The sequence below is a fragment of the Lissotriton vulgaris genome, chromosome 7 (assembly GCF_964263255.1).
Source record: "Lissotriton vulgaris chromosome 7, aLisVul1.2, whole genome shotgun sequence".
Classification (NCBI taxonomy): Eukaryota; Metazoa; Chordata; class Amphibia; order Caudata; family Salamandridae; genus Lissotriton; species Lissotriton vulgaris.
In genome coordinates, this window is record NC_141695.1 from 430,701,977 (window position 1) to 430,714,887 (window position 12,911).

The 12,911-nt window shown below is 41.3% G+C and overlaps 1 protein-coding gene across 3 annotated transcripts in view; it reads left to right on the top strand.

Annotated features, from left to right (window-relative positions):
- The window catches only part of ISOC2 (isochorismatase domain containing 2), a 116,906-nt gene that overhangs the window by 10,041 nt on the left and 93,954 nt on the right, over positions 1 to 12,911 (top strand). The window contains exons 1-2 of one of the 3 annotated variants that reach the window (XM_086930416.1): positions 6,699 to 6,812; positions 11,953 to 12,100. In XM_086930416.1, the coding sequence (XP_086786542.1) occupies positions 11,969 to 12,100 (132 nt within the window). In that variant the 5' untranslated portion in view covers positions 6,699 to 6,812; positions 11,953 to 11,968. Of the gene's footprint in view, positions 1 to 6,698; positions 6,813 to 6,939; positions 6,960 to 11,952; positions 12,101 to 12,911 lie in introns of those variants that run through there. The other 2 variants (XM_086930417.1, XM_086930415.1) reach the window with 2 other exon arrangements.

Below are 12,911 nucleotides of genomic sequence, written 5' to 3' on the forward strand. Positions count from 1 at the left end.
GAAAATATACAGTGACAATAACTAATCGTGAAGAAGACAATTCATACCAATACATATGCCCCTGATAACACACAACCAATCACAACATACTAACCCATTCATACTATCATTACATACACATACACTACGTCTGAAAAAGGAATCTGGGTACTAATCAGCAGGGAGCCCCCTGCCAACTAATGGGTCTCAAAACTGAGTATGAGACCTCGTACTCTGGTCGACATGCGTTTCGGCGGCACACGGCCACCTTCCTCAGGACCTCTTCCAGGCAGTCAACACCCACAAAAACAGGGGACCTAAAAAGTATAATAAAGAAAAAGTATGTACACTGTCACCAAGGAATATAAAAAACATGGAAGAGACCAAGTCAGTATCCAAACATTATTTACATAGTTAAAAAACTGATATTGACACTTGGGCTCAACATGAGACACAACATAACCCGAATCTTCAGTGAATGTACACAGATTCTAATAAATAGAGTCCTGTGAGAGCCTTAAGAGGTTGCTGTGGACAAATACTAACAAGACCTACTCAATTGGTCTAATGGTATAACATGCATATCATATAAGTACAAAAGGCAGAGGTCAAAAAACCTTACAGGGTCTGTAAAACATGATATATGTCAGGATGCACAATGAGTGTTCAATTACTTACACTTAAGAACCATAGATTCTGCTTAGTTCTCAAACGGCAGTGTCATTGACATGAACCACGTAAAGAGATAACTCATAAGTTTATCAATATCTGAAAAGAGGAGAGACGTACTCCAAAAATTGATATATAAAGGAAAAATCGATGAAAAAATTATGCTACCTAAAGATGTACATGCCTTACCTATATTTGGAATGTAGGAGTCTCTAAACATATCCAATAAAATAATGGGTAAACGATGTCGCAAATCCAGAAGAGCAACTATTGATCTTTATGTTCAACTGAAATAAATCACAACAAAGGAGAAGAAATGTAATAAGGTCCATAAATATCCTCCACATACCATCTAATACTGATGGTATATAGCTAATGCGAAGGACCTACCTTAAGATCAAGTGTATTATTGTAATTTTATGAAACCATAATACTCTTTTCAATTGTATTTCATAAATGGGCCGGATGTAGATGAACTGCGTCACATATCCTCAGCAGTCCTACAAAATACAAAAAGATGGAATCTCAGTCTCACCGAGATAATGCAGGACTAGTACATTTCCCCAAGAGATTTAAAAAAAACAGAAAATGAAATAACTGTTAGAACACCTGGACAGAATAAATGCCTATGAATCCTGCAAATCAAAACAAGAACATAACTGCCTACATAAGTCTGACCCTATCAAGGGTTCTCATAAATAAATGAGAGGTACCCGTCCGCTAACTATATTCATTCATAACGTGATTAATTTATACAAGCTCAAGACGATTGAACATATCCATGATAAGTCAGACGCAGCATGGTAGATGAAATAGAATGTCAAGCGCAATGCATATAAATAACTGTTCGAGGTTCACGGAAAGTGGGTCTGCCTACCAAACATGTAGATACAGACAAAAAATGGTAGTTTACAGACATCTATCTATATCAGATATTCCATACCTATAAACAATGATAAATTCATCGAGAATAATATCGAGCTCACTGCACTAAAACGTGAGTATAACCGGCTAGCTGAAGTGACTATTAGTAAAATAGGCAAATTCACATGCAAGCGTTTGGTAAGGAGCAACACAATTTAAGTACATGGCTCTGTTCGTTACAAAGAGGTAAGAGACGAAAATCATTGCCGACGTATAAAGGTACTTACTGAGCTTGTGCACAGAGTGCTGATCCGCACTGACATCAAGAGGATCATTAATAAACACTGGTCACTTGTAGCAGATGTGTAACAATGGAGTAAATGGGAGTCCCATTCGCAAATGGAGGTGTGCACAAAGTTAACAAGACCTATGTGGTCTATTGCTGATCCTTTCACCATTTAAATCATAAAGACTCTTGATTACTTCCAATTTTGATTATCATTGTTTGTTTATTTTCTTCAGTTTCAAAAAATCCGTTTGAATTAATTCATTCATTTACAACAGTTCGCTGCTCAAACATTTAACTCCTACCCAATGCATTTCGGGTCAAGGATGACCCTTCTTCGGGGGTCTGTGAGGAAAACAAAGAATTGCATGAGTGTTCCTGCTACTCTCAATTTATCACATTGATCAGTTCATTATCTTAGTAACAACTACATGTCTGTATTGTAACTCCGTAACAAAAATACAAGAAAAATTGTCCATGTAAATCTTCACAACCAAAGCAAGAATTGCACCCAATACCACGATCTAGTGTTTACACGTACTTTGTCCATTTACCCAAATAAATAATGTATAGGCAGTGGCCCCATGTCGTCTTACGTTATGATCAAGCTAAACAGTTTTAGCAAAAACACAAAACAAAATAATTCTATTCTTCGTGCTAAATAGTTCTGCTACGAGCGTTCCCTTCTTACTCACGGTTAAATATCAAGCTTTGCGCGCCGTCTTCGTTCAGCCAATCACTATGCGTTACACATTTCCCATTGTGTTTTAACGCGTGCTCACACTCCTGATTGGTTCTACTCCCGGTCACATGATCGCTCCGCGATCTCTGGCTAGTTGTTACTTTTCTATCACAACAATGCATCGTAATCATCAAAAAATAATCATGAGATGCTGTGAAGTATAACATCTAAACGATTATTTTAGTGTACCCCCTTATTTACGTGGTCAGCGCAAGCAATTAATGGCACAGACTTATTACGTCGATCCTGCTGAAATAAGCTGTCTAACCTTTTTAACAAATAACTAAAGGTTATCCTGTTCATAAGTAAAAATGTATAACTGAATAAAAAGACAACATAAACGTTAAACATTACGACATGACAATATGTGTCGGCCATCTTGGAATGGGATCATGGTTCATGCAATATGCTATCTACAGGAATATAGTAAAGCCTTTCTGAAATGTTCATAAAAAACAGGATAGTTCAATCCTGTCGTTTAATCCATGAGGATGTAAGCTTCCCAGTCTGTGAATCCAGAAGTATTCGGATCTTAATCTCTGTTTGTGTGTGTCCTGATCTGTTCTTGGTTTTATCACCTCCAGTATGGTGAAACGTAGCTGTGCTATGTTATGGCCTGATTCTGCCCAATGAGTTGCCAATGTTGATTTAATATTCTTCAAGCGAATATTACTTTTATGTTCCGTGATCCTTATTTTGATTTTGCGTTCAGTTTGTCCGATATATAGTTTCCCACATGGGCATTTGATCCCATACACTACTCCTTTGGTGTCACAGGTGCTTGAATGTCTTAATGAAATCGTCTTTCCAGACATTGGATGTGTGAATGTCCTTCCCACCATTACATTGTTGCAATGCATACAATTTTCGCATTTCTGCATGCCTTTATGTATTCCTTCCAAATTCTCAGGTGTTTTCTTTTTCATTAGTTCCTTCATATTCTTGGATCGATGGTATGCAAATGTAATGTTTTTAGAAAACAATGTTTGCAGATCTGGCTCTTCCGTGATTAGACTCCAGTGTTTTCGCATGATATTAGCAATTTTCATTGATTTCATAGAATGTTTCAGTACGCATACTGTTGGTTTGTTATCCAACTTTACTTTGGATTGCAGTAGTGTTTCTCTATCCATATCTGTTACTTTGTTCTTGGAATCCTCCAACAAAGACTCTGGGTATCCTCTTTTCAAGTATTTTTGGATCTGTTTTCCGAACGTGGCTGCTAAATTAGTAGGGTCAGATGTGATCCTCTTTTGTCGGATGAATTGAGATAGTGGCAAATGCTTCTTAAGCGAATGAGGATGAAAGCTGGTATAGTGTAAACAACTATTTCTGTCTGTTTCTTTTGTAAATACACTTGTGTTGAACTTTCCTTGTTCGATATTTATCAGCACATCCAGAAATGGTAATTCATTTTGATCCATTTGGTAAGTAAATTTCAGTCTCTCATGTTGTGAGTTCAAGACCTGAATATTCTCCATAAGTTTCTCTTTAGTGCCACGCCAGATTATGAAGATATCATCGATATATCTTTTGAATGTGATCAGACTTTTTGTCCAGTCTGGGTTGTTCAAAATGTGGTCATGCTCAAACTTTGCCATGAAGGTGTTCGCGTAGGACGGTGCCCCAGCAAACCCCATGGATGTTCCGCTGCATTGTCCATAAAATTCCCCTTCCCATTGTAGATAACTGTGTAGCAATGCAAATTGTAGTATCTCAAGTAAGAACACTCTTTCTGAACCATCAATCTCATTTTTTAGTAGGCACCATTCCATTGCTTCAATTCCCTCATTATGAGGGATAGATGTGTACAATGCTGTCACATCGATTGTACATAGCCACACTTCCTGGTTGGATGGAATGTCAAGTGTCCTCAATAGATTCAGGAAAGAAGTAGTGTCCTTAACATAAGTGCTCCATTTCTGTACAATGGGTTGTAAAAACCAGTCCAGGTATTGACCCAGCGGTTCCGATAGTGAGCCACATGCTGATACTATTGGTCTGAAGGGTGGTTTGTTGGCATTCTTATGAATTTTAGGCAACATATAGAACTGTGGCCTTCTGGGATATTTACTGTTCAAGAATTGATATGTTTTTGTCGATATCCATTTCATCTCTAGGGCTCGATCAAGAATGATTTTGAGAGTATTGGAGAATGTGTTGGTTGGATCTTCTTCCATTTTCTGATATGTGTTAGTGTCTCCGAGGTGAGCCCGTACACTCTCTTTGTAAAATTCAGTGTTCATTACAACAATTGCTCCCCCTTTATCAGCTTTTTGTATTGTAATTTCTGTCATTTCTGTTAAAGATTTCAAAGTTTGCCATTCCTTCCTAGAAAAATTACTTTTAGATCCACTACGGTAATTAATCTTTTTCATCTCACTCGTGATCACTCTTTCATAGGCAGGCATCTATAGTTTTGTGTGATGTTGGTGCACAAAATGTGCTTTTAATCTTGAATTCCTTGAGGTCACTTGTTGATCATTCTATTGGTTGTACATTGCTGAAGAAGTTTTTTAGCCTTAGTACACGAAGAAATTTGAAAACAGAAATTTCGGTTTCTTGAGCATTTGATCTATAAATTGGGACAAAAGTTAAACCTTTGTTTAACACATTCGTTTGTGCCTTGGTTAGTTGTTTATCAGATATGTTTATGACGAGGTTGGTTTCTTTTTCTTCGATCTCAATTCTCGTTCTGCTTCTGATTCCTTTGCTTTTTCTTTTTCCCCTCCTGGTTTTGATGGTTCTCCTATTGGTACACTCGTAGACGGGGCATTGTTTGCCGCTGGACTTATATCTAAAAAAGCTGTTTTCTCCAATTGTTCTCTTTGCTCCCTTTGTGTTGGTTTATTCATCGGTTTCCTGTTCTGGGTTGTTTCGGAGTCAGATACCACACTCTCTTGTGGTGAGCTTTTATTGGTTGAGGGTTGTTGCCACTTTCTTTGATTGTAAACTTCTGCCCAACTATAAACTTCTTCCAGCTTATAATCAATGGTATCTCTTTTATACTTTTTAATTTTCCTCTCTTCAATTTCTTTCGCATATTTCTCCAGTTTTTTGTTGGTTTCCTCAAGTAATTCTGTTAAATCCTCATGTTGGTTTAATTCTTGTTTGATGCCATTGAGTTCCTCTTCTACTAGTTTTAATTCTTGCGAATCCAAATGGATGTCCATCTTTGACTCCATCAATAATGGCTTAAACGAATTAGACAGCAGCCATGCACAAATGGCGATATTAGGACGTTAGCCTAATCCTAGCTAAACATTTATGTAAGCAATACTAGGGGTATATGTATGTGGGAAGGGACCTGATCCATATGCTGTCGCTTTCACCCTCGTGCCTGAGAGGTGCACGATTAAAGTCACTTTGGACTAGGTTTCGCTTGGAAATGAAGTAGGAATTAATTGCTTTTTTTGTATGTCCTCATTTGTAAAATATGGATCATATATTTCACCCATATTATTCCGCCTACACCTTCCTGTGTCGAAAGGTGCGCGATGGACTCATTTATTTGGGTTGTCCTATTTACTCTTCGAAGGAAGAATTGATAATGTTAATGAACTACAGACTTTATTTATTTCTCAACTTTTGTGTGTACTGTTTTGAAGTTCTAAACCTACATGTTCAGTGTTGGAAATCAAATGTCAGCACCAGTCCAATTTGTTGTTAGCTGCCAGACTGCTTCTCGAATGCGGGCCACGAAGGCATAGTCTGCCTTCTATTTTCCCACGCATTTTGCGTCAGTATGCATTGGAACGCCGACGTCTATGTAATACGTCCTGCTGGCGCGCGTTCCACCGCTGCCTTTTGATGAGATTAGAAGAGATTTGTTTCCTTGGAATGTGTCCTATTTTCCAAGGTAAGCACCCAGACATCTTAGATCGCTTTTATTTATATGCGGTCTTACGACGAAGCATGGAGACCCGACAGTGCGACTAGATCCGCCCCTTTTTTGTGTAGGTTCGGGAGACCGCAGATGTGGCTCACGCGATTGAATTAAGATAGCAGGACTGCAAGTCTCTAGCAACGCTTTTATAAGGTAGGCCTCCTGGTCTAGGAAGGCATATTTGGCTTTCCTGGTTGGTATGTTTTAAGTAACACATACCCTTAATTCCATGTGTATTAATTGTATGAATCCAATGTCTACTGTCATAGGTTTCACAGACCGCGGATGCGGCTGTTCGCCATTCGTCTGCCATTTGAGTTGATGTGCAGTGACTACATACTACACCCTAAGAACATTGGTACTATAGATCCGCCATTTGCGTGAAGGTATGACAGTGTGATACTGGGTACTTTTGTTTAGTGTACTATGCTGGCTATAGAGATAGGCGCCAGTTAGTCCTACATCTTCTAATATTGTATTCACAGAATACTGCGACCTGTCCTGTAAACATTCAATCAACTTGATCATAAAACGTGAGTTTTGTGTGATTGTCACATTTTAATTATACGATCCTCCGTGTGTGTATATATATTCCCTCTATGATTATGATGACTGTAATGGCATCGTTGTTCAGCCTGATTAATGCATGAAACGTTACATTCTTTTCCTTAAGATGCCAGGAATGTTTTTAACGTTTTCTCTGATTTAACCTACTGATAAGTTAATACATCAGTTGTTGGGGTGCATTCAGCTCACCTACCATTCTCCCTATGCCCATGGCATTTGATTAGTGTCGTGTTTAGCACCCTTGAGTGCATGCTTTAACTTTTTGTATGTCTTATTCACTCACCTAATTCCCCCTTTTTAACAGAATCACTTGCCCCGCTTTACTCACCACGTCCTGATGAAGACCCCGCCCTTAAGGTCCTATGAGTACCTAACCCTAAATTATGGGTCGAAACGTCGACGATATCTACCTGAACGAGCTTGCGCTTCCAGCAACAAATAGAGCAATACTTATGTCGCTGGCATGGTTTTCTGGACATTCCATTGAGTGCTTTGTTTGTATTACTGGCTATTTCTTTTAAGCCAGATCGATCTGTTGTATATACGCTATGATACATTAATTGCTTATTGGTTGTATAAATGATCTACTTTGCACATCCCTTCCTCATATCTATCCCCCTCACCCACCCTTTCCAATCCTGGGGCACTATCACAAATATTGGACTGTGAAGAATATACTGTTTTGAAAAGCACATTGTGATTAAATAACAGTGTGACAACTCAGTTGTGTATATGTATTTATATCTTTGTAATATTGTTCGTTACGTACAGGGGCCACTTTTCTTTTCTGTACCTTTGTCATTGGTGACTGCAGCGGTAATGGGATGTTACAGAGGTGATAGTAGGAGCATGAAGACCATCGGGAAGAGGAGTGCAGGCCTGCTGCTAGGTTCAAGCAGAAGGAGGTGCTGCAGAGTGAGGGACAAAAGAACTAAACAAATTGTTACAAGACCGCAGTGAAGTCCATGCATCTTGAAGGGAGAGGGCATTTGCTGCTTTAGGATCGCAATTAGGTGCTGCAGAGAGAGGGAAGGGAGAGGGAGTAGTTGAAAGATTTAATTGAGGTCTATGGCCCCTGAAGGTAGAGAGAATGTCCTGCTTCGGGATGGCAATGAGGTGCGTGCTACAGAGAGACTGAAAAGAGAGTGAGTTGTTACAAGACCACAGTGATAAATATCCATGCCTCTTAAAGGTAGAAAGAATGCTCTGCTTCAGGGTTTCATTGATGTGCTGCAGAGAGAGGGAGGAGAGAATTAGTTATTACAAGACCCCATAAAGGTCAGTGGACCTCGAAAGGAGATGGAATGCGCTGCTTCAGGATTGCAGTGAGGTGCTGCAGAGAGAGGGAGAGAGGGAAGAGAGAATTAGTTGTTACAAGACCCCATAAAGGTCAATGGTCCCCGAAAGGAGAGGGAATGCTCTGCTTCAGGATTGAAGTGAGGAGCTGCAGAGAGAAGGAGGAGAGAACGAGATGTTGGAAGGCCTCCATGCAGATCTCAGTGAGGACCTTGAAGAGGAAAGGGAGAGGGAATGACATGCTGCAGGGCCACCATGACGTACCTGCAGAGAAAGAGACAGGATCAGGTGCTATTGACGCAATCTGAGATTTGCAGACTGGAGGGAGAGGGAACAAGGTGCCGAAAGGCCACTAATAAGTGGATCTTGAATGAGGGAAGTGTTACAGAAGAAAAGACAACACTACCAGTTGACAGGCATGGCATCCAAATGGAACGGTTTCAAGGTGGTCCTATGACCATAGAGGTGGGATCCACCATCCTGAAGGTCCATTTCGGTGCTACTACTGAAAGCAGGCCCCTCTTAATACTGGACAAATGTCACATTTCACCCTGACCCAACACCATGATATGCAACGGATTGATTATTTTATGAGGATGCTGTATTTTTTATGCATGAAAAATGAACTCCTTTTGAGGCTTCTGTAATCAAAGTTAAGTCCGTTATTGAAAAACACTAATACATTAGCAGGCTGATTGTCTGTGACAACTACTGTATGTTGAAGATAAGAATGCCTTTGAGTGGCCCAACATATTTGATAGGAAGGTGTAAGACCTGGCACCATTGGCGTGGGTCTCCCTTCCCTTTTTCGCTGTTGTCTCCTCTGTTTTTGCTGGTATTAGACATTCTGGGCGCTGTGACACTGACATCCAGTGCCACAGCGTGAATGCTCCCTATCGTAAATTGAATATATAAATTGGTATTCCCATAATTGACTCATTTTATTTACCTTCGAATTTATTTTGCCTGAGCTCAGAATATTGAAATACATCTTTTAGTGAAGTTTATTTTTATATTCTGTGTTTGAAAATACCACTTTTAGAAAGTTGGTCTTTTCTTGCCTGAGCCTTCCAGTGTGCTCTGCTGTTATGTGTATTGGCTGTCTAGTTTTGGAGGGACAGGGCAGGCTCATTCAGATCTGGTTTGAATAGAGATATCTGCATTTGGAATAGGGGAGGGGTGACCCTTTGATCTGAGCAGGGCTGTGCCTGGCAAGGTGAATGCTGGCTCCACCTCCCACTGTGCATCTGATAGCAGACCCCTCTTTCTGAAAGGAAGGATGCAGCCTTGTAAACAAAGTGCTCCTGGACTGAGCAGAACCGGTTGTGGCTGGGTTCAGTGGCTTGTGACTGTTTAGAACTAAGACTTATGGGGTATAAATATCTGTGCTGAAACACCTATAATTTGTATTACTTCTGGATGGCAAGACGAACCTCTGTCCGTGTAACCAAGGATTCTGCAGGAGTTGGACTGCCCCTGTGTCAGTGTGCTGTTTCTGGGGTTGGCCTGCAGTGGTTACCAGTGAACTTGGAAGAGGGGAAAGGACTTGGAGAGAGCTTTCACAGATCTTGCTGAAGCAATCACCCAAGGGCTTGAGTTGAGCTTGCCTCCTGCTGAAGTCTCAGGCACATTAGACTTCACCATCAGCCTTCTGAATGCTCCCAGCGAGGACTTCTATTTGCAGGTGAGGCTCCTGTTGAGAATTCCTGGGCTTCTATTCTACCTCAGAGAACGCGACGGAAATCACTGCCAACACACCTTTGCGAGCCGCTGCAGCCGAAAGCGCCATTTTGGAAATCGCGCTGCCGCCGCCGAGTGCTCGCAACCTGAAATCATTGCACCGCACGTTTGCGGGCCGCTGCAGCTAAGAGCGCCATCGAGAAACATTGCGCTGCTGCCGCTGAGTGCTTGCAACATCAAGATCATCGCATCGCATCAAGAGCGCCGCATCCCAGCGATCGGCGCATCATGGCATCGCAGCGCGGACGCATCGCGGACGCCATTTACATCGAATCGCACCAGGATCGTCGCTCCCAAGCGGAGCCCCATTTCTTCACATCGCAACCTGCTCGCAGCACGCAATAGCGGACCGTCACATCGTCTCCTCCCTCGCGGCAAGGATTCATCGCATCAACGGCTTCGCGTGCAGAAGTTCATCGCATCGCCTTCCCTCGCATCAGCAGATCGGCGCATCACCTCCTCCCTCGCGGCAAGGATTCGACGCACCACGGCCTCGTGCGGAAAGAATCAACGCTACAGCTTCATTACGACATTTTTGTTTATTTGCACTGCCAATCCAGATAAATTGTGAGTAAAAGGGTCGCAGAGACCAACCACTGCTTTGAACTAAACTCCTTTTGCACACGTTGAACTATTTTTGCAGCATTCTAAGTGTATTTCCATTTTACAGTATTGTGGCTTTTTGTCGTTTTGGGTCTTGTGATAAGTCTATATAAAGGTACTTATTTTATCTACTTGTGTGGTGTCTCTTTGTAGTGTTCTTCACTGTGTTACTGTGTATGGTCATAAATGCTTCACACACTGCCTCTGGGATAAGCCTGTCTGCTTGTGCTACGTTACAACAGGGTTGAGCAGGGGTTATCAAAGGGTGTAGCCCCCTTACTCTGACTTAGGAATAAGGGTCCCTACTTGGACAGTGGCCAGCCATTGCCAACTAGAGACCCCAATTTCTAACAGAAGGTAACATGGGACATTGATTAATAGACCAGGTTCCTTTTAAGATGCCACCATTGAGGGGACTGCATGCTCACATTCACCTGAACTTTGTACTTTGTACTGTGCGCCCATCCTGCATACATCTGAATAAAGGTACTTTGTTGTCGGTGAAGTTAATACACAATTCACTATCTTTCTACTTATCTTGTTGGGACAGCAGAATACCTATAAACTTTTGAAACATTTTCTCAGATGGACACCGAGACAAGCAACCCCTTAGTAGTCCTGCTCAAATAGCGGATGATCGTTTCCTCATGTTTGGTGGTCATGACGGAATGAAGTTTCCGTGCCATTTTACTGGGCCTGATAATCACTCATTGGCTAATAGTACGTTTCTATTTCTATTTTTTCCCATTTATTTCCTCGCCCAATGCTTTGTTGAGTCTATTTAATGTATATATTTTTCTAATTTACGGGACCTGCTGTTCCCCTTCATTTGTTTTTTTCTGGTTTTTTTTGTTTTTTTACTGCTAATTTTAATTCTATTTCTGTTTTACGCAGGTAACCCCAGGTTCCCTTTACCTAACATGCCTGTTTCTTTCTTTACTATTTGCCATCCCTTAGTAGTTCTTCAATCAACGTATCCTTTACATTTTACTATTAATATTTGCCTGTCTTCTCCTTCCCTTTTTATTGTTAATTATATTTTTATCGTCCCATTTTCTTTTTAAACGATTTTTTAATTTTAGGACTTTATTCTAATGACATCACTGAAGCGTATCTCTCTGCTTCACATCTGAACCAACCTACCTTAGAAAGGGTGGCTTATGCTAACTATAGTAGTTTTCAAAATTATCAGTTGGCTCCAATACACTATTTTTCTTCAGTTCAATATTTTGCTTTGATATACTTGTTCCAACCGGTGGGATCTGGGTTTGTGAAGTGACTTGACTTTCAGGTGTGTTTGTTCTGTCTCTCTTTCCACAGGCCAGCCCTAGGGAAGATGGCGCTGTGCCGCATTGGGAAGCTGAGCCAGAAAGGCAGTGTCCTCTTCTTGTGTGACATGCAGGAGAAGTTCCGGCACAACATTGCGTACTTTCCAGAGGTGGTGTCGGTGGCAGCTCGAATGTTGCAGGTACACAACCCTTGAGAGCGTGACTGGTGCTTGTATTTGCTGCTTTAGGTGCTATGCTACATTTAGCTTGTGATACCTGTCTAATCCCGAGGACGATCTTAAATGTTGATCTGTACAGGTAGAGGAAAGAACTGTTGTCTTCTTTTAGTCAAACATAAAATGCCATGGGTGGGCTAACAGAATGCTTTGCTTGTAGAGTCTGTCACGGACACCTTGGGATGGATGCCCAGCAATACTTTCCCCTTTGACAGCGAAAAGACCAGTCTTGTCTCGCGCGATGCTTCCAGCTTCTTACAAGATCCATAAACAAAGCATTGATAACGCATGAGCATTTATGCCCTATTTGTAATCCCACTACAAAGTTGCATTACAGAAGGGTTGCAGCTGATTGCATGGCCTCATTAGTAGTCATGGTATCTTATGCACAAACTAGCTCCTCCTCATTGATGAGGATGTGACCCTATGCAAGTACGGGAATCTTTTGCCCCTTGCTTTCACTCCATATTACTGACGTATGCCCAATGGCTCAATAGCTGGAGGGGGGGGGGGGGGGGGGTGCATTTATGATCCATCTCCGGATGTGATGCGTAGAAATGATCTCCTTCGAGAGATAGCTCCTAGGCTTTTTCTAACTCACTGAGGGTCTACTCTCTGCCCCAAGGGGTGCTCCACCCTCCTGTCTAGAAGGGAAAGGGGGCTCTCCTGCCTGCATAGGTACTGACCATAATGCAAGGACACCATATCCCCATGCCCTGTTCATTTAAATCACTTTTATTAATGTTGAGTGTACACAAACATAAACCGAAACTGT